Source organism: Pristiophorus japonicus, chromosome 3 (assembly GCF_044704955.1).
Source record: "Pristiophorus japonicus isolate sPriJap1 chromosome 3, sPriJap1.hap1, whole genome shotgun sequence".
Lineage (NCBI taxonomy): Eukaryota > Metazoa > Chordata > Chondrichthyes > Pristiophoridae > Pristiophorus > Pristiophorus japonicus.
This window is the reverse complement of record NC_091979.1, coordinates 226009513-226030531: the sequence shown is the minus strand read 5'-3', so window position 1 is coordinate 226030531 and position 21019 is coordinate 226009513. Positions and strand designations below refer to the sequence as shown.

Here is a 21019-nt window from a genome sequence, read left to right as displayed (position 1 = left end):
CACCCACGGTGCCATGAACTTCGCTGCTGCTGCCCTCCCCTGATGAGTCATCCCCCTCAACAGTACCCAAAGCGGTGTATCTGTTTTGCAGGGGGTTGACCGCAGGGGACCCCTGCACTACCTTCCTTGCACTGCTCATCCTGTTGGTCACCCATTTACTATCTGGCTGTGTACCCTTTACCAGCGGTGAGATCAACTCGCTAAACGTGCTATTCACGTCATTCTCAGCATCGTGCATGCTCCAGAGTGAATCCTCCCGCAGCTCCAGGGCCGCAATGCCTATACACAGTTATCAGTCGTCAGCTGTAGATATACCAGGGAGCCCATACACAGCTGTGTGTGTCTCTCTCTGTAGATATCATCTTCTTCTTAGGCTGTCCCTCGAATCGAGGATGACTTGCTTCAACACCAAAAAGGGATGAGTTCACAGGTGTTTCGATGAAGGACCTGATATTCCCGGCCCAGAACTATATGTTAAAGGGTGGAAGATGCCTGTGCGTGGATTTTTTTTAACATGTGGTGGCCGTTGCACACCAGCCACCACTCGGGCTTGACAGAGCTAGGTCTTGGTCCAGTGGCAAGGATTAACCAAGACTGGAGACTAGCTCTGTTGCACGGACCTAGTGTGAACACATATCGCAGTGTGGGCTGACCCCTGCTGTAGATATACCAGGATGCCCAGACACAGCTATATTTCTGACTCTCTCTATAGATATACCAGGGAGCCCATACACAGTGTCAGCTGTGGCTCAGTGGGTAGCATCCTTGGTTATGAGTCAGAATTAGTTGGGGGTTCAAGTCCCCCTCTAGGGACCTGAGCACATAAATCTAGGCTGACATTCTTGTACAGTGCTGAGGGAGCGCTGTACGGTTGGAGGTGTTGTCTTTTGCATGAGATGTTAAACCGAGGCCCCGTCTGCTCTCTCAAGTGGACGTAAAAGATCCTGTGGCACTATTTTGAAGAACAGAGGAGTCCTGGCCAATATTTATTCCTCAATCTACATAACAAAAACAGATTATCTGGTCATTATCACATTGCTGTTTGTGGGAGTTGCTGCTGCGTTTCCTACATTACAACAGTGACTACACTCCAAAAGTTACTTTATTGACTGTAAAGCGCTTTTGAGACATCCGATGATCGTTAAAGATGTTGTATAAATGCAAGTCTTTCTTTCCAATTTATGTGTGTCTCTCTGTGTAGATCATACACAGCTAAGTGTGTGTGTGTGTCTCTCCTTAGCTATAGCAGGAGCCCTGACACACGTGTGTGTGTTATATGAAATGATGTGTCTCTCCCCCCCCCCCCCCCGTGATTGACCTTTGGCCCGACGCGGTCACGTGGGGCTGTGCCGGTCTGGGGAAGATGGCGGATGCGGCCCGGGCCCAGCTCCCGCTCCGAGCGGGGGAGGCCGGCGCCGGGGAGCAGCTCGCCAAGAAGCCCCGGCTGGAGGTGACGCAGGCGGAGGATGGGGCGGGAGCAACTGCCGCCTGCGGTGAGGAGCCAGCTGAGGAGGGGCGGAGGAGGAGAGCGGCGGAGGCCGAGTGCCAGGTCGCGGCCCCGGAAAACAATGAGCCGGCGAGCGGCAGCCCGGGGAAAGGGGCGGCGCTGGCAGCAGCAGGTACAGCAGCGGCCGGGTGGGAGAGGCCGCCTTTGTGGAGCGGAGTCGCCGGGCGGGGGTGGACGGAGGAGTCGGGCGGCCCGGGACGGAGGAAGGGAGGAGTCGGGGCGGAGAGTGAGAGGAGGTTCAGTGCGGCCTGGCTTTCAGGTTCTGCCTCACTGTATCTGAAGGGAAGAGTTACAAGGCAGTACTTGCAGACATTAAATGGGCAATGTGATTGTGTAGGCAAATCTTGAATTACATAGAATTTCCAGTACAGACAGAGTATTTGGCCCAACTGGTCCATGCTGGTGTTTATGCGCCACACAAACTTCTCCCCACCCTACTTAATCTAAATCTATCGACATAGAACCTTCCATTTCTTGCTCCCGCATGTACTTATCTAGCTTCGCCTTAAATGCATATACGCTATCTACTTCAAATTCTCCTTGTGATACTGTACTGAATCCCACTATTTACCTGAATTCCCCACTGGATTCATCAATGACTATCTTGTATTTATGGCCCTGAGTTTTGGTCTCCCCGCACAAGTAGAAACATCTCTACGCCTACCCACTCATCATCATAGGTAGTCTCTCGAAATCGAGGAAGACTTGCTTCTACTCTAAAAGTGATATCTCAGGTGACTGTACAGTCCAATATGGGAATTACAATCTCTGTCACAGGTGGGGCAGACAGTGGTTGAAGGAAAGGGTGGGTGGGGAGTCTGATTTGCCGCACGCTCCTTCCGCTGCCTGTGCTTGTTTTCTGCGTGCTCTTGGCGACAAGACTCGAGGTGCTCAGCGCCCTCCCGGATGCTCTTTCCTTCACTTAGGGCGGTCTTTGGTCTTTGGATTCTCAGGTTTTGGTGGGGATGTTGCACCTTATCATGGAGGATTTGAGGGTGTCTTTGAAACGTTTCCTCCATCCACCTGGGGCTCGCTTGCCGTGTAGGAGTTCCGTGTAGAGCGCTTGGTGTGGGAATTTTGTGTCGGGCATGTGGACAATGTGGCCCGCCCAACAGAGCTGGTCGAGTGTGGTCAGTGCTTTGATGCTAAGGATGTTAGCCTGATCGAGAACGCTGACGGTGCATCTATCCTCCCAGGAGATTTGCAGGATCTTGCGGAGACATCGTTGGTGGCATTTCTCCAGCGATTTGAGGTGTCTGCTGTATAACCTCTTGTTGGCTGGCGCAGATACGCCGGTAAGTACTTCAGGGAATCTAATATGGCCAGAGTGATGATCTGGACTAGTTTTGATCGCCTGGATGGGTCGGAGAGGAATTTTCCAAGATTTTTTTTTCTCCAATTGGCCTGGGTTTTTAATCTGTTTTTTTGCCTCTCCTTGGAGATCGCATGGCTCTGGGTGGGCTGAAGTGTAAAATGTTGCGATACATGGGGTATCGCAGTTGTGTGGGGCGGACTGGTTGGGCTGGATGCTCTTTACCTGTCCGCTATTGTACATTGTTCATTGGTTTATATGTAACCATCAGGGCTGCTGAACAAGAGCTGTGTGGCTCTTTGTCGGCCGGCACAGACACAATGGACCAAAATGGCGGCCTCCTGCGCTGTAAATTTCTATGTTTCTAAACCCCTTCATAATTTCAGGTCACCCCTAAGCCTTCTCTTTTCTAGAGAAAATAGCCCCAGCATGTTCAGCCTTTTCTGATAAGTGTGTTGATGTCTGTGAACCTCTGGTAGGTGAATTTGTAAAGATAGTTCAAATATATTGAGAGAGTTAAGCTCATTTGTCAACATCAGCGTTATAGATTTATTGCAAAACCATTATCTGCACGTGGAGCTGTGTTTATCTTCTTTACACCTCACAGCATTGACTTGTTCAGTGCTGTCCTAAGTTAAAGCTGGTTTGTTGCATAATTTGCAATTTCACTGCAGAGAAAATTGTCAGACTGCCTGCACCGGCACTGTATCAAACAGCATGCATTCTGCACTGTTTATAAAAAAAAACATTCAAAATGTTTCACTAGTTGATGATCATCAGTGAGATTTTTTTAACTGTTATCTGTCCTATCGTAAAAATCTTAGTTTTACTTTAAGATTAACATGCATTTATGAAAAGCAGACCTCTGGTTAATGCATTGAGTTTATTTGTAATTTTACATTTGTTTACACTTTGCAACAATAAATTGCCAGTTGCCACGCGAGGTAGAAAATTGACCCAAGATGCTCTTCAAAGGAGTAAAGTGGACACCAAGCTTAAGTGGGGGGAGTTAAAAGGGGTTGAAAAAATGCACGATTGAATAAATAGGTTTTAAGAGGAAGCATGGTAAAGGGATTTAAGGGACACGTTCGAGAGCAGAGTCTAGACAGCTGAAAACTCTGCCATCAATAGAGGAACCGATGGCGGGTGGATATACAGGAGGCTAGCGTTAGAGGATCAAGGTGTTTTATTTTCAGGAAATACTGTAACTGGAATTTTGGATGGATGTTACAAATGGAGCTATGTATCGAAGCATTTTAAAGTGGTGGACACGTTTACTTGTATTCTCAGGTAATGGTACAAGTCTGGTATAGTGTAAAATACAGCTTGGTACGGTGCGGATTGCGTGCTGTGTTTGGTACGATGCGGATTGCGTGCTGTGTTTGGTGCGGTGCGGATTGCGTGCTGTGTTTGGTGCGGATTGCGTGCTGTGTTTGGTGCGGTGCGGATTGCGTGCTGTGTTTGGTGCGGATTGCGTGCTGTGTTTGGTGCGGTGCGGATTGCGTGCTGTGTTTGGTGCGGTGCGGATTGCGTGCTGTGTTTGGTGCAGTGCGGATTGCGTGCTGTGTTTGGTGCGGATTGCGTGCTGTGTTTGGTGCGGATTGCGTGCTGTGTTTGGTGCGGATTGCGTGCTGTGTTTGGTGCGGATTGCGTGCTGTGTTTGGTGCGGATTGCGTGCTGTGTTTGGTGCGGGTTGCGTGCTGTGTTTGGTGCGGGTTGCGTGCTGTGTTTGGCGCGGTGCGGGTTGCGTGCTGTGTTTGGCGCGGTGCGGGTTGCGTGCTGTTTTTTTTGAGAACTTTGCAGGTTGTGAGGTAGAATACATGTATTACATTGCAGATTACATGATACTGACAGATACATATTCGGGGCTATAATAAATTTAAAAAGTCTTCACCTTTCTAATCTAATTTTCAACTATATAAAAATATGAAAGTCTTATTTTGAATGATTAAGACATAGGTCATTGGTCAATGTACTGCCCACAGCTGCCGAGTACCGCCCAAAAAAACAATTTTTGAGGAAAATTCTCAGGTATCGCCGATGTGTCGCCCAGGTCCTGCCCGGTGGGAGTTTCATCGGGGAAGTACTGCCGCTGGAACTTCCTGCTGTCCGACCATGCCGGAGTCTGCAAAAATGCGATTTTAGTGGCTAAGATCCCTTGAGATCCTGCTCCCGCCCGCCAGAATGACTGTTGAGAAAAAGATGGTCTGAGCTGCCTGTAAATCGGTTGGGAGGGTGAGTGGTCCATCCTGGGTCACATACATACGCTGGACCTGTAGTGCCATTGACAGATGGCAGAATGAGTTCACAGATGGAAGTTACACTGCTCAGAAACATTTTACAGATGGAAATTACACTGCTCATAAATACTTTACACATGGAAATGAAAAGTGCTCCGTTGAAGGGCAGGTGTGGGATAGGAAGTGGACATGAGGTGCGAAAGACAGTTAAGGCTCCATAGAGATGTGCTATAAGGGTATTGAGACCACTGCAGACAGAATAGATTTAGTGAGACCATGTGAGTGTACAGATAGTATGAGCTTATGTCAAAGTCTACAGGCAAGTTTGAAATCCTGCAAGGTTCTATTCGGTGGTACAATTTGATCCTGCGAACAACATGAGCTCAAAAACAGAAGACGGAAAAATATCTATAATGGACTGCAATGTCACTGAACAATGTGTCATGTCGGGTGGGGCTTGGCGATGTTGCACCTAAGCAAATGTGGACTCAAATGCCAGCCCTAATGTTTGCCCTCCAAGTTGTGCAACTATCTCTCTCTGGGATTCAATGGCAACCTTCCTGCATTGGTGACCCTTACTTGTCGTTGCTAAATTGCCTGATGTCAGGACCCATTGAAGAGTCGCATCATAGCAAGATATTTCTCAGAGACCAGTACACTTGGAGGAGATTTGTCTGTTTCTCATAGAAACATAGAAAATAGATGCAGGAGTAGGCCATTCGGCCCTTTGAGCCTGCACCACCATTCAATATGATCATGGCTGATCATGCAACTTCAGTACCCCATTCCTGCTTTTTCTCCATACCCCTTGATCCCTTTAGCCGTAAGGGCCACATCTAACTCCCTTTTGAATATATCTAGCGAACTGGCCTCAACAACTTTCTGTGGTAGAGAATTCCACAGGTTCACAATTCTCTGAGTGAAGAAGTTTCTCCACATCTCGGTCTTAAATGGCTTACCCCTTATCCTTAGACTGTGACCCCTGGTTCTGGACTTCCCCAACATTGGGAACATTCTTCCTGCATCTAACCTGTCCAATCCCGTCAGAATTTTATATTTTTCTATGAGATCCCCTCTTATTCTTCTAAATTCCAGTGAATATAAGCATAGTCGATCCAGTCTTTCTTCATATGTCAGTCCTGCCATCTTGGGAATCAGTCTGGTGAACCTTCGCTGCACTCCCTCAATAGCAAGAATGCCCTTCCTCAGATTAGGAGACCAAAACTTTACACAATATTCAAGGTGTGGCCTCACCAAGGCCTTGTACAACTGCAGTAAGACCTCCCTGCTCCTATACTCAAATCCTCTCGCTATGAAGGCCAACATGGCATTTGCTGCCTTCACCGCCTGCTGTACCTGCATGCCAACTTTCAATGACTCATGTACCATGACACACGGGTCTCATTGCACCTCCCCTTTTCCTAATCTATCACCATTCAGATAATCTGCCTTCCTGATTTTGCCACCAAAGTAAATAACCTCACATTTATCTACATTATACTGCATCTGCCATGCATTTGCCACTAACCTAACCTGTCCAAGTCACCCTGCAGCCTCTTAGCATCCTCCTCAAAGCTCACACTGCCACCCAGCTTAGTGTCCTCTGCAAACTTGGAGATATTACATTCAATTCCTTTGTCTAAATCATTAATGTATATTGTAAATAGCTGGGGTCCCAGCACTGAACCTTGCGATACCCCACTAGTCACTGCCTGCCATTGTGAAAAGGACCCGTTTATTCCTACTCTTTGCTTCCTGTCTGCCAACCAGTTCTCTTTCCACGTCAATACATTACCCCCAATGCCATATGCTTTAATTTTGCACACTAATCTCTTTTGTGTGGGAACTTGTCAAAAGCCTTTTGAAAGTCCAAATACACCACATCCACTGGTTCTCCCTTGTCCACTCTACTAGTTACATCCTCAAAAAATTCTAGAAGATTGGTCGAGCACCATTTCCCTTTCATAAATCCATGCTGACTTGGACCAATCCTGTCCCTGCTTTCCAAATGCGCTGCTATTACATTTTTAATAATTGATTCCAACATTTGCCCCACTACCGATGTCAGGCTAACCGGTCTATAATTCCCTGTTTTCTCTCTCCTTTTAAAAGTGGAGTTACAGTAGCTACCCTCCAATCCATAGGAACTGATCCAGAGTCTATAGAATGTTGGAAAATGACCACCAGTGCATCCACTATTTCTAGGGCCACTTCCTCAAATACTCTGGGCCCTGGGGATTTATCGGCCTTCAATCCCATCAATTTCCCTAACACAATTTCCTGACTAATAAGGATTGCCTTCAGTTCCTCCTCCTCGATAGACCCTCGGTTCCCTAGTATTTCCGGAAGGTTATTTGTGTCTTCCTTAGTGAAGACAGAACCAAAGTATTTGTTCAATTGGTCTGCTATTTCTTTGTTCCCCATTATAAATTCACCAGATTCTGACTGCAAGGGACCTACGTTTGTCTTCACTAATCTTTTTCTCTTCACATATCTATAGAAGCTTTTGCAGTCAGTTTTTATGTTCCCTGCAAGCTTACTCTCATACTCTATTTTCCACCTCCTAATTAAACCCTTTGGCCTCCTCTGCTGAATTCTAAATTTCTCCCAGTCCTCAGGTTTGCTGCTTTTTCAAGACCAAAATATATATGCCTCTTCCTTGAATTTAACACTATCCCTAATTTCCCTTGTTAGCCACGGTTGAGCCACTTTCCCCGTTTTATTTTACTCCAGACAGGGATGTACAATTGTTGAAATTCATCCATGTGATCTTTAAATGTTTGCCATTGCCTATCCACCGTCAACTCTTTAAGTATCATTCGCCAGTCTATCCAGCCAATTCACGTCTCATACCATCGAAGTTACCTTTCTTTAAGTTCAGGACCCTAGTCTCTGAATTAACTGTGTCACTCCATCTTAATGAAGAATTCTACCATATTATGGTCACTCTTCCCCAAGGGGCCTCGCGCAACAAGATTGCTAATTAATCCTCTCGTATTACACAACACCCAGTCTAGGATGGCCAGCTCCCTAGTTGGTTCTTTGACATACTGATCTAGAAAACCATCCCTTATGCACTCCAGGAAATCCTCCTCCACCATATTGCTACCAGTTTGGTTAGCCCAATCTATATCTAGATTAAAGTAACCCATGATAACTGCTGTACCTTTATTGCACACATCCCCAATTTCCTGTTTGATGCCATCCCCAACCTTACTACTACTGTTTGGTGGTCTGTACATAACTCCCACTAGCGTTTTCTGCCCTTTGGTGTTCCGCAGTTCTACCCATACAGATTCCACATTATCGAAGCTAATGTCCTTCCTTACTATAGCGTTAATCTCCTCTTTAACCAGTAACGCTACCCCAACTTATTTTCCTTTCTGTCTATCCTTCATGAATATTGAATACCCCTGGATGTTGAGTTCCCAGCCTTGGTCACCCTGGAGCCATATCTCTGTAAAGCAAATTACATCATATCCGTTAACAGCTATCTGTGCAGTTAATTCATCCACCTTATTACGAATGCTCCTCGCATTGAGACACAGAGCCTTCAGCCTTGTTTTTTTTAACACTTTGTCCTTTTAGAATTATGTTGTGATGTGGCCCTTTTTGATTTTTGCATTTGATTTCTCTGCCCTCCACTTTTGCTTATCTCCTTTTGCTTCTGCCCCATTTTACTTCCCTCTGTCTCCCTGCATAGATTCTCATCCCCCTGCCATATTAGTTTAAACCCTCCCCAACAGCACAAGCAAACACTCCCCCTAGGACACCGGTTATGGTCCTGCCCAGGTGCAGACCGTCTCAGCATGTACCCCAGATTATCTAAAAGCTAAACACTGAACAAGAGTTGTACAAAAATATGTCTGTATTGAAATGTACAGCATTCCAAAGTGACAGAACATGCAAACACATGAAGCCAAATCTTTTACATTATTTCAAAAACCAGTAAAGTGACAATCAAAAGGAACCATGTGAAACAACAGCAGCAACATTAAGAAGATTTAACATCACCAACACCCAACCTTCTATCCACTACCACTACCACCAGTGCCTCTTTTCTTCTCCCACCCCTCGATGTGAGGCCCGTTGTCCTCTTCATGGCTCTGCGATCACCACGGCGACCCGCACCCCTGCCCCTCACCGCCTCTGCTCCATGACAATGTGCAGGAGGGCAGCCAGAGTGCTGCTGTCGTATTCGTCGTGGAGAGAATATAGGGGGTGAGATGGAAGCAGCTGGCATATCTGGTTCCTCCGGGTCGCTGGTATGGCATTGGGGGGGGAGTTCCATGACATGGTCCGAAAGCATCGATTGGCGCGTGGCATCTAGAGTCAGTGTTTCGCTCCACTGCACTGATGAGCCGCAACATACTGGCAGTATGCAACTCTGCAAAAGTTGCAATGCTGGCAGCTATCCCAGCCATGGCCTGCAGCAGGTCTTGACCTAGGTCGACGCTCGTTCTCGATGGCTGCACCATTTTCTGCTTTGATGCCACCTGTCCTGCATCGTCATCTGCTTGAGGCATCATCCTGGGTGGATGCAGCTTGGTGGCTTTACCGGCACGGCTTTTGCGCCTCCCAACACTTGATTCCAATTCGAAAAGTCGGAACCCGAGACCGATGTTGACCTCACAAGTGGCACGCATGTCGGGAGGCTGGAGTCCTTCTCTTCCACCTCCTCGACCTCAAGTGGTACAAACACTGGGCCCTCTTCCTCCTGGTCTTCGTGTCTCTGGGTAGTGGAGGTGGATATGGGGGATCTTGGTGAGGGGTTGTGGGGGTGGGTGGGGGGGGGGCGGAAGGAGCTGGTGTGATGGGCTCCTGACGAGGTGGAAGGTGTTGGTGTTAGACACTGCTCGAGGTGGATGGGGTGCATAGATCGATGCTGTCCAATTGAACATCTGCAAGTACAGGGCAACATTTAAGTGTTTAGCTGGGGTTGGTCATGCTGACATGAGTACCATCATATTTCACATTCTTACTTCAAGGATGACCATCGCTACATCACCACACCATGAATTAAAAAGCATTTGACATCAGATTACATGACCTTGCATGACGTGAGCGTCACACAGACCGGTAAGTCGTTTAAACTTACCATGCTCCAACATAGGATCGGCACCACCATGTGTGGTGGCACGGGGGTGATCACCCTCCAACGCCAAGGCACGCTCCTCTATGTCAGTCACCTCGATGACATCTGATGGGCCCCCTCCCGTGCCACTCTGCTTGATGCATTGGCTGTTCTTTTCTTCTGCAGAAATACAAGTTGCAGCCTTTACCCGTTTCTCACGTGTGATACAACCTTTTTGAGTAGTACGGGAGTGCAACAATAAGATATATACTTACTCTTGCTGCCGCAGTCACATCATTCCATCTTTTCCAGCACTGGTCTCCATACCGCACAGTGTTGCTCACTGAGGACACGGCCTCACCAATCTCCTGTCAAATGTGTCTATATTGGGGTGGTGCAGGCTTGCCACGACCATCCCGGGTGAGGTCTTTACACTGTGCTCAACCTCTGAGACAAGTGCCTCCACCTCCTCCTCAATAATCCAGGAAGCTCTGGGCCTCCCTCCATTAGACTTCTTGGTGGCTTTTCTTTCACTCGAGAGCTTTGTAAGATGGATGCCTGATGATTATGTCGATTCTCTCTATCTAAATCAGACCACTGCAACTGGTTATAAGCGTTTGTGCAGCTGAGCCCTCAGCCCCGATCGCGGGAAAAGTGATGTCACGGCCACAAGAAACTACAAAAAAAATCTAAATATCTCACATGCGCAGTGCAGAGCCTCTGATGTTTGTCGAGTTGAGAGGTCTGTACCTACTGCTGCTGCCACCGACAGAAGCGCGATTAAACTCACGCCCAATTATCCCCAGCGGTAGCGGGTGGCAGAAACTCACGGTCCGCCCAGGGACCGCTGAGAAATGGGCGGGCCTATGCTCGCACCAAGTTCAGGGCCATAGTCTGGTACATGACTCTCGCTTCGTCGTCAGAAGGTTGTGGATTCAATTTCCCATCATCAATATCTAAGCTGACAGACGTTTGGGGCTGCCATCATTCAGATGAGATGTTAAACTACAGATGGACATAAGAACCATGACCAATCCCAGATACAAGGAAGACTGGCTAGTGTATTTATCTCGTAACCAACATCAATTTAAAAAGAACAAATTATATGATTGTTATCACATTGCTGCTTGTGGAGTTTGCTGTGCGCAGACTGGCTGCCGTGTTTCCTACATTACAACAGTAACTACCCTTCAAAAAGTACATAATTGCTGGACAGATCTTTGGGACATCCTGAGGGCATGAACGATTCTATCTAAATACAAGTCTTATTTTTAATTTTTAATAATTTAGTTGAGTAGCAGTTTCTGAAATATTCAGATGAATATTAAAACATAAGAATGACCTATAATCCTCATCATAATGTTCAATCACTAATGCAGTGGCTGCATTACCGTTGTGGCTGAATTGAGTATTTCAGTAGCTAAACTTATCTGAATAACCATTTTCATTTATCTGTTTGGGATTTACAGTAAATACTTGCGCACTAGATGGGATCAGACTTTCCTATCCAATGTAAATCTTGTTAGCTCGGTGGTGGCTGGGCTTTGCACCCACCCTTCTCTTTCTGCCCTGACCTCGGTGGATATTGTAAGACCAGGCAGATTATAATCAATGTGCTGGGCTCCCATTGGGTTTCCTGTTCTCAACAGTTCGCCTGCCATGGAGAATGTTGGGGGGGAATCGCTGTTACTTGCCACAGCATAGTATGTATTACATAGAATCATCATCATCATCATAGGCTGTCCCCCGAACGAGAATGACTTGCTTCCACAAGAGTTGACAGATGTTTCAATGAAGGACCCGATGTTCCAGCACTGAACTCCAGTTGAGGGGGTGGAAGATGCCTGTGCGTGGATTTTTTTAAAGTTTGGTGACCGTTGCTCATCAGCCACTACACCGGCTCGACATTCAGTGGCAAGGGTTGAACCATAAGAACATAAGAATTAGGAACAGGAGTAGGCCATCTAGCCTCTCGAGCCTGCTCCGCCATTCAATAAGATCATGGCTGATCTGGCCGTGGACTCAGCTCCACACCCGCCCGCTCCCCATAACCCTTAATTCCCTTATTGGTTAAAAATCTATCTATCTGTGATTTGAATACATTCAATGAGCTAGCCTCAACTGCTTCCTTGGGCAGAGAATTCCACAGATTCACAACCCTCTGGGAGAAGAAATTCCTTCTCAATTCGGTTTTAAATTGGCTCCCCCGTATTTTGAGGCTGTGCCCCCTTGTTCTAGTCTCCCCGACCAGTGGAAACAACCTCTCTGCCTCTGTCCTATCCATCCCTTTCATTATTTTAAATGTTTCTATAAGATCACCCCTCATCCTTCTGAACTCCAACGAGTAAAGACCCAGTCTACTCAATCTATCATCATAAGGTAACCCCCTCATCTCCGGGATCAGCCTAGTGAATCGTCTCTGTACCCCCTCCAAAGCTAGTATATTCTTCCTTAAGTAAGGTGACCAAAACTGCACGCAGTACTCCAGGTGCGGCCTCACCAATACACTGTACAGTTGAAGCAGGACCTCCCTGCTTTTGTACTCCATCCCTCTCGCAATGAAGGCCAACATTCCATTCGCCTTCCTGATTACCTGCTGCACCTGCAAACTAACTTTTTGGGATTCATGCACAAGGAAAAAAAAAACAGTAAAAGGGAATATTATTTGAATGGGGAGAAATTATAACATGCTGCGGTGCAGAGGGACCTGGGGGTCCTTGTGCATGAAACTCTGAGTTTCATGCACAAGGACCCCCAGGTCCCTCTGCACCGCAGCATGTTGTAATTTCTCCCCATTCAAATAATATTCCCTTTTACTGTTTTTTTTTCCCCAAAGTGGATGACCTCACACTTTCCGACATTGTATTCCATCTGCCAAACCTTAGCCCATTCGCTTAACCTATCTAAATCTCTTTGCAGCCTCTCTGTGTCCTCTACACAACCCGCTTTCCCACTAATCTTTGTGTCATCTGCAAATTTTGTTACAGGAACCAGGACGACTGGAGACCTGCTCTGCTGCACGGACCTAGTACGCTCACATATAGCAGTGTGGACTGGCCCGTGCTGCTTCTGGGCCCCCTACCCTCATTCACCACACCTTCGCCCACGATGTTCCAAGGCCCGGTGCTCCAACTCTATTTATCGCCCCGACCTGCGGTGGTGTTCTCTCTCAGGTCGGGGCGGCCCACAATGTGTTGAAAAGATTCTGTGTAGTGGCTTTACAAATATCAATGGGGACCTAATTAAAAGCATAGAATGTAATAAAATGGTCATTAACCCAGCAACTCAGCATTACAACCAATGGATTATTTTGGTGGTGTTGGTTGAGGGAGGAATAAAGATATCAGGAGCATGGAAGAACCCCATGCTCTTCTTCAAATAGCATAAGAAAGAGAGCAGGAGCAGGCCATTCGGGCCCCCTGAGCCTGCTCCACCATTTTATAAGACCATGGCTGATCTGATCATGGACTCAGCTTGTGTATAAAGGGCAGGGACTTAATCAACGCAAGCTTATAAGATCATAAGAAATAGGAGCAGGAGTAGGCACTTATGGGAATTCCTTGTTCATGGGAAATAATTGCAGTTCCCAACCTGGTAGACACACGCTGATCCATTCAGTGTAGTGCGAGTGCAGCCCCAGACATCATAGCGGCATATGATCTTCAATTCTATCTGAACAGGGAGCACAGGGGAATGCCTATCTTGCCTGTTTGGAGGATTTTGTCCAATTTTTTCCCAAATAACCACAGGGCCGAGTGTATTCAATTATTCTGATTGCACTATGAGAAGCGGCCCGTCTAATTTTAATGTCCTTTCAACTGCCCTAACAATGCTGGGCACCTGCCAGAAAATACGTTGAATGATGTATTTCCATTGTTAACATTTAATTGGAATGTACCTGGTCAATTGTGGGGATCCCGCAGGAGATCCCGTTAGTGGCAAGCGAGGGTGGGGAATCAGCTGTACTACTCCCACAACGTTTCCCTCATTAACCTGCCCGAAACTGGGCGGAAAAGCTTGGTAAATCCAGGCAATGGGCAGCCAGCCTGTTGATGATTTAACATAGCTTCACCTTTGTGCAAGGTTGCAGTGTACAGTTGATAACTTTCTCATATATATATATATATATAACTTCTATTAACTGTAGTATTGCTGTTTTACTGTAGTTTCTTTAAAATTTCAGACAGCTTACCTGTGGGACATGCAGTAAATGCAGCTTCTGAGGAAACCGTTCCAAATGGGATTCGTTCATGGGAAAGTGATGAAGATGACAAAACCTCTCATGCTAGCTCGAGTGACTGGACCCCACGTACCCGGATAGGTATAGGTTAATACGTAATTGGAGGATTATTTCAGTAGGGGGATGGAAGCTCAAATGGTATTAATTCTTGCACAAGTTTCTTTGTGTGCACACACTACTGAAATGAGTTCACCAACATTCAACAGTACGCTGCTTGGTTCTTTCCCCTGCTGGTGTGACTCCTCTGCTCTACTCCACTTTCTCCCCCACTCCACTTCACTATCTGTGGCCATGCACTATAGAATTCTCTTCTGCAACCGTCTGCTTTTCTACATGCTGCTTAGCACAGTGAAGCTGTTTGATGATCCTTCGTGGCTCAGGCTATGTGAAGAAGCATGTGTTTAAAAAGTGCTCTGGTGCTAACTATGGGAAGTGCCTGACTGCACCTGATGTTCCTTGTAAATCTGCCAGTATATCCTGCAACTGCACCCATAGCCTCCAGGCATGTCATTAGCCATTTTGAGATGGTGCTCACTATGCATGTACAAAGTGCATTATGAAGTAGCAGTTCCGCTGAGTAAAAGTGGTTAACATATCCTTTTCATCGTAGGGTCATAATTTTGCTTTGAATTTGAGGCAACCTCATTATAATGTATTTTTAGATTTTTTTTGGCCTCCTCAAAACCACCACAAGTCCAGCTCGGAGAAAAACTGTTTTATCCTCCGCCAGTTTTTCTGTGAAACCATCCACCGGGAACGAGGTCCTTCTTACTGCCCACCCCTCCCATTAATCAACCCACCGGCCTCCTCACAGTGATGTGACTCAGGTGAGATTTGCAGATACGGGCCCATAACCCTACCATTCTGTGGCAGTGCGTTGGTCGTTCTGCTTCGTTCCTGTTTAAAAGTCCATTTTAGGGAGATTCTTTAAGGGATGTAGTGTTTATATCTGACGCTTATATTATAAATACAGCTGTAGCTGGATTGAAAGCCTTCTTGGCCATGTTAGATCCAGTAACAGTTGCAATTTGTTCTGTGTTTATTTTTGTACAATTGTTACAAATCATTTTATTCACTCAGCCTTGGGAGCTTGGATTCAGAAGCATTCTATCTGTTGACTTTCTACCTTGACTACAAATGCTAATTTCTTTTTGTTTCAACTATGCAATTCTAGTTTGGCTTTTTTAAGCTGGACATGATTTCAGAATCCGAAGTGTTAGTGCACGTGATTCAATGTGTCTTATATACTGAATGGTGATACGAATACTGTGCTAATTATCATTTAAATGATTTGACACTTGGTGTGCTGAGTAAGATCTCTGAAGTGATTCTGACGAATTCTAGATTGACATGTTAGTCTGTTATCATGGGCTGAAGTTTGGCTGGTGTATTTTTATTTTTTTGGGGGGGTGGGGGGGTGGTGGGGAAGAGTTCCAGATTTCCATTACACTTTGAGAATATCATTTTAGTATCTCTATGCTGGACAAGTTGTACAGGTAATGGGATATAGTTTTGGTATTTCTATGCTGGAGAAGTTGTACAGGTGATGGAATATAATTTTGGTATCTCTATGCTGGGGAAGACATACAGGTGATGGGATATGGTTTTAGTATTTCTATGCTGGGCAAGTTGGACAGGTGATGGGATATAGCTTTTGTATCTCTATGCTGGAGAAGACATACAGGTGATGGGATATAGGGCCCAATTTTGGCCATGACTTGCATACATTTTTTTGGAGTAAGTTTTTTCTGGCATAAGTTCAAAAAATGCCATTTTCCCCCAAAAAAATTGCACCAGAGTAAGTCAGTTAGATAAGATTTTTTTTAATTCAGGTTTTTTTCAAAAGGGGGTGTTGCCAGTTTTGGCCATTTATGCCACTTTGGCCAGCTAAAATTTACTCCAAATCGACTTAGGTCAGCATATGTGGCCAGCTCTGAAAAACCTTGCGGGCAGTTAAGAAATCGGCACGGGTTAGTACATTTAAAGCACCAAGACTTACAAAGAACTAAACAAAGCACAAAAATAAGCATTCATTAACACACAAAAAAATAGAAGGAAGCTAAAGACCTGCACGAAGACTTACAAAGCACTAAACAAACCACAAAATGTAATCAATCAATCAATCAATAACAAATAAAAAAAATTAGAAGTTCTACCTTTATGCCAGAATCAAGTTTTTTTTTTAAAGTTTCGACCCCGCTCCCCCCCTCCCAAAAACACTCTTTCTCCTCTTCCCCCCCCCCCCCCAAAACACTCTCTCTTTCCCCCCCCCAAAAAAAAAACTCCTCCACACACAGCCCCCCAACCCCCAATCAAAACTCTCTAGTATAACCATCAATAAATAAAATGGAACTCAGTGGGCCCCCAGCCGGTGTGGGAGGCCACTCGGCCGGGGATAGGGTGCAACGAAGCTCGGGGCATCCATTAGGCCGGGGATAGGGGCTGCAAGCATCGGGTCTTGCTCACAGACCGCAGGACACGCTGGGAGGGTAGGAGCATGTGTGCAGACTTCACTGTGCATGCGTGCAGTTGCTGGCAGTGCTTTCTGCGCTGGCCTGTTGCTCCGCCCCCCCCACTTCACTAGCTACGCCACACTGGGACACCAGAGAGCGGGCAGGATGGGGCCCTTTTTTCCGGCGCGCAAAGTCGGCGCATTTAAGGTAAGTGCGCTGCAAAAAGGGGTTGGAGAAAATTGGGCCCAAAGTTTTAGTATCTAGTCTGATGCTCAAAGTCTCAACATCTCTCTGGGCAGTTCTTGACAGTACTTTTGGACCAGATGGGTTCTGGTATAGGTGGGACTGCCATTAACTGGTTCCATTCGTATCTGTCCAGTCATAGCCAGAGAGTCTCCTGCAATGGCTTCTCTTCCCACTCCTGCACCATTACCCCTTGAGACTCCAAGGATCCATCCATGGCCCCTCCTATTTCTCATCCCTTAATGACATCATCCAAAAACACGTCCGTTTCCACATGTATGCTGACGTCACCCAGCTGTACTTCACTGCCACCTCACTCGACCCATTCCCTTTGATTTGTCATGCTGCTTTAACATCATCCAGTATTGTATGTGCAGAAATTTCCTCCAGTGAAATATCGGGGAAATTGAAAGCATTGTCCTTGGTCCCCGCCACAAACTCCGTTGTCTAGCCACCGACTTCATCTCTCTCCCTAGCATCTGTCTGAGGCTGAACCAGACCGTTTGCAACCTTGACATCCTTTTTGACACTGAGCTGAACTTTCAACGCCATATCATCTCCATCACCAAGACCGCCTATTTCCACCTCCATAACATCACCTGTCTCTGCCCCTGCCTCCGCTCATCTGCTGCTGAAATCATCATCCATGCATTTGTTACCTCCAGACTCGACTATTCCAGTGCTTTCCTGGTTAGCCTCCCACCTACCATCCTCCATAAACTTAAACATTCAAAGCTCCTGCTGTCCATATCTTAACATGCTCCAAGTCTTGCACCCATCACCCCCATGCTTGCTGATGTACACTTGGTCCCAGAATTTTAAAATTCTCATTCTTGTGTTCAAATCTCTCCATGGCCTTGCCCCTCCTTATCTCTGTCACCTCCTCCAGTCCTACAATCCTCAGATCTGTGTTCCTCCAATTCTGGCCTCTTAATTATCCACAATTTGAATCGCTACACCATTGGTGCCTTCAGCTGCCTAGGCCCTAAGCTCTGGAATTCCCTTCCTAAACCTCTCTGCATCACTACCTCTTTGTCCTACTTAAGTTGTTCCTTAAAACCTACCTCTTTGACCAAGTGTTTGATCACCTGTTCTAATATCGCCATGTGGCTCGGTGTCAAATTTTGTCTGATAATGCTTCTGGGAAGTGCCTTGGGATGTTTTGCTACATTAGAGGTGCTATATAAATGTAAGTTGTTGGTATTATCCAAAAATGGAAAAAGACGTGTCCTGTCTAACCTTACTTTTGTTGACAATTTTCCCGCTTCTTGAAGTCATTGATTCCTTACTGAGATACGATTTCACAAGCTCTAGCTGGCTTTCAATTTCTTGCTCAAATTGCCGTATTCACCTATAAGCTTTAACAGTGAGAGTGGCAGGCTACTCAACTATGGGAGCCGAGAAGATGATGTCCACTGGTATGTACTTCCAGCAGGAGTCAGGATAGTGATCATGTGGGGGAATCTGTTGCCAACTGTTGAACTGAGAATGCTTACATTATGTTCAAACTACCTTCTCTCAAATTAACTTTTTTTAACTGCCTAATTTTTCCCTTTTCCCCTTTCTGACTAGGTCCATATAGTTTTGTCCAGCAACATCTTATGCTGGGTACAGACCCACGGTCTATCCTGAAGGATCTGTTGCGAGGGAACAGTCCTCCACCTGATCTCGATGACATGACATTGTGGCAGATTGTGCTCAACATTTTGTCAGAACCACCAAAACGGAAGAAGCGCAAAGATATTAACACCCTCGAGGATGTGGTGAGGATCTTGAAAGAGAGCAAGAAAATCATGGTCCTCACTGGGGCTGGGGTAAGTGTTAAGGAAATGTGTTGAATAATAATTGAAATACCACAATTTATTGATCCTGTTCACTGTTGTAAACATTAATGAACAGCAACTCTGGGTTGTCATCAAATCAAACTTGTCTTTCACAAATCAGATCCATGTCATTTTTAAGGATTTTTTTTTAGCCAGTGTGGACTTGCATTAATTTTTATAAAGCTAATCTTTCTGACTTGTCTGCCATTGTATAAGTATTATACTTCCAGATTGGGAGGATGCAGTGATTTTAGCACTTCTCTGGATTCTGAGTTTGAATCCAGTCCAGACTGAGGAGCTGCAAGTCTCCCTCCTTTGCTACTGTGAAATCAATGTGGATCAGTCTGAGCTCCGTTTCTAGTGGTTGGCCCATAGAACCGTTCTCACACTGCAATCAGGAGAGCTGCAATTAAAACGTGAAAAACAACTAGTGCAGATTGAAACTCTTGTTTCCCTAAGGCTGGAATCGATCCCTTTGCTGAAAAATGCTCCCGTTACTGCACTACATAGTGCATTATAACAGGGGCATTAAATGACCGGGCTAAAATTCCGGCCTCACCGGGTCTGTACGAAGTGCGGACGGACCCGGCGAGGCCTTGCAAAAGCCGATTTTCGGGGCACGATGCGTATGCACCGAAAACCAGCTTTTCTAATGTCAAGATTTGTCTTGACAGATCGAACGCATCCTCGCAGGAAGGACCTTCGCGCCGGTGAGATTGGGCTATTTGCCCAACTCATGCCCATTGAATCTCCTTCAAACTCTTACGTCTGATGAAAGCAGGCGCATATCCTAATTTTACCAACGTAAGAGTTTTAAAACATATAAAAATTAAATTTAAAAACACTTATGTTAAAAACCCTGTTCATTAAGGTAAGTTTATTTTAAACGGTATTAAAACACTTAAAAAAAATATATATATTTTATTTTTCTAACACATTTAATTAACTTTAATTTCAATTAATTTTAAATATATGAGGTGTTTGCTTTATTATGTTGTGTTTGGGTATTTTAGGGTTTTTTCCTCTGATAGTAACGGGAAGTCGCACAAACTGAGTTCCCATTATTATCAATGAGAATACTGCATCGTGATTGGTTGTCCAGGCCCACATGACTCCAGCTTGGACTTGCGTACCTCGAAGACTGGTCCCCATGCGATGCACAGCAAATCTAGGCCTCCGACCGGGATCCTACGTTTCTCCGGGACCAACAGGTAGATTCGTAGATTTTTTGGGGGTCGGAAGCGTTTGTACAAAGGAAGCCTCCGACTAGAATTTTAGTCCCTCTACGACTGGAGCAACCAGGAAGGAATGTATAAAATCCCTACTTTGCTTAGTGTAATTTTTATAGATACAAGTCGAAAGAATTGGAAAAACTGAATGTGGTCAAAGCAAAACATTTACTCTTTTAGTAGCCTTGTATTTTATTTTGCGGAGGTAGAAAGGTAGGGATCAGGTCCTGCAGGGAGATTTTAGGGAGCTAGGAAATTACTCCCGGTGACACGCCCTAGTGAGTTTAGAAATAGGAGGATAGAGCAGATGAATGCGTGGCTGGAGAGGTGGTGCAGAAGGGAAGGCTTTTAGATTCCTGGGACTTTGGGACCATTTCTAGGGGAGGTGGGACCTGTACAAGCCAGATGAGTTGCACCTCAATAGAGCCGGGACCAATATCCTTGTGTGGGGGGGGTTAAACTAATTTGGCTGGGTGATGGGCACTAAGATGTAGCATTAAAAAGGAGAAACATGGTGCACAAAAGAGTGGGAGATGCACATTGCACTAGAGTAAGAGAGAGTACGGTGTTAGGTGAGGTCAGGGAAAATACAAGACGGTCTAAGATAAGTTTACAGTGCATGTATGTAAACGCACAAAGCGTGATAAATAAGGTTGGTGAGCTGCAGGTGCAATTAGCTACATGGGGATATGATATGGTGATAACTGAGGCCTGGCTGAAAAAAGGGCGGGATTGGATGCTAAATACGCCTGGATATAAGGTGTTCAGGGAAAGATAAGGAAGGAAAGAAAAGAAATGGGATGGCAGTATCGATTAAGGAGAATATTACAGCGCTAGAGAGCGAGGATGTCCTGGAGGGGTCAAGGACAGAATCTGTTTAAAGTTGAGAAACAATCGA

At 45.8% G+C, this 21019-nt stretch overlaps 1 protein-coding gene across 3 annotated transcripts in view; it reads left to right on the top strand.

Moving 5' to 3' along the window:
* Positions 1–1338: 1338 nt before the first annotated feature.
* The window catches only part of sirt1 (sirtuin 1), a 57922-nt gene continuing 38241 nt past the window's right edge, over positions 1339–21019 (top strand). The window contains exons 1-3 of one of the 3 annotated variants that reach the window (XM_070876340.1): positions 1339–1493; positions 14317–14454; positions 18642–18883. In XM_070876340.1, the coding sequence (XP_070732441.1) occupies positions 1364–1493; positions 14317–14454; positions 18642–18883 (510 nt within the window). In that variant the 5' untranslated portion in view covers positions 1339–1363. Of the gene's footprint in view, positions 1620–14316; positions 14455–18641; positions 18884–21019 lie in introns of all 3 variants that reach the window. The other 2 variants (XM_070876339.1, XM_070876342.1) reach the window with 2 other exon arrangements.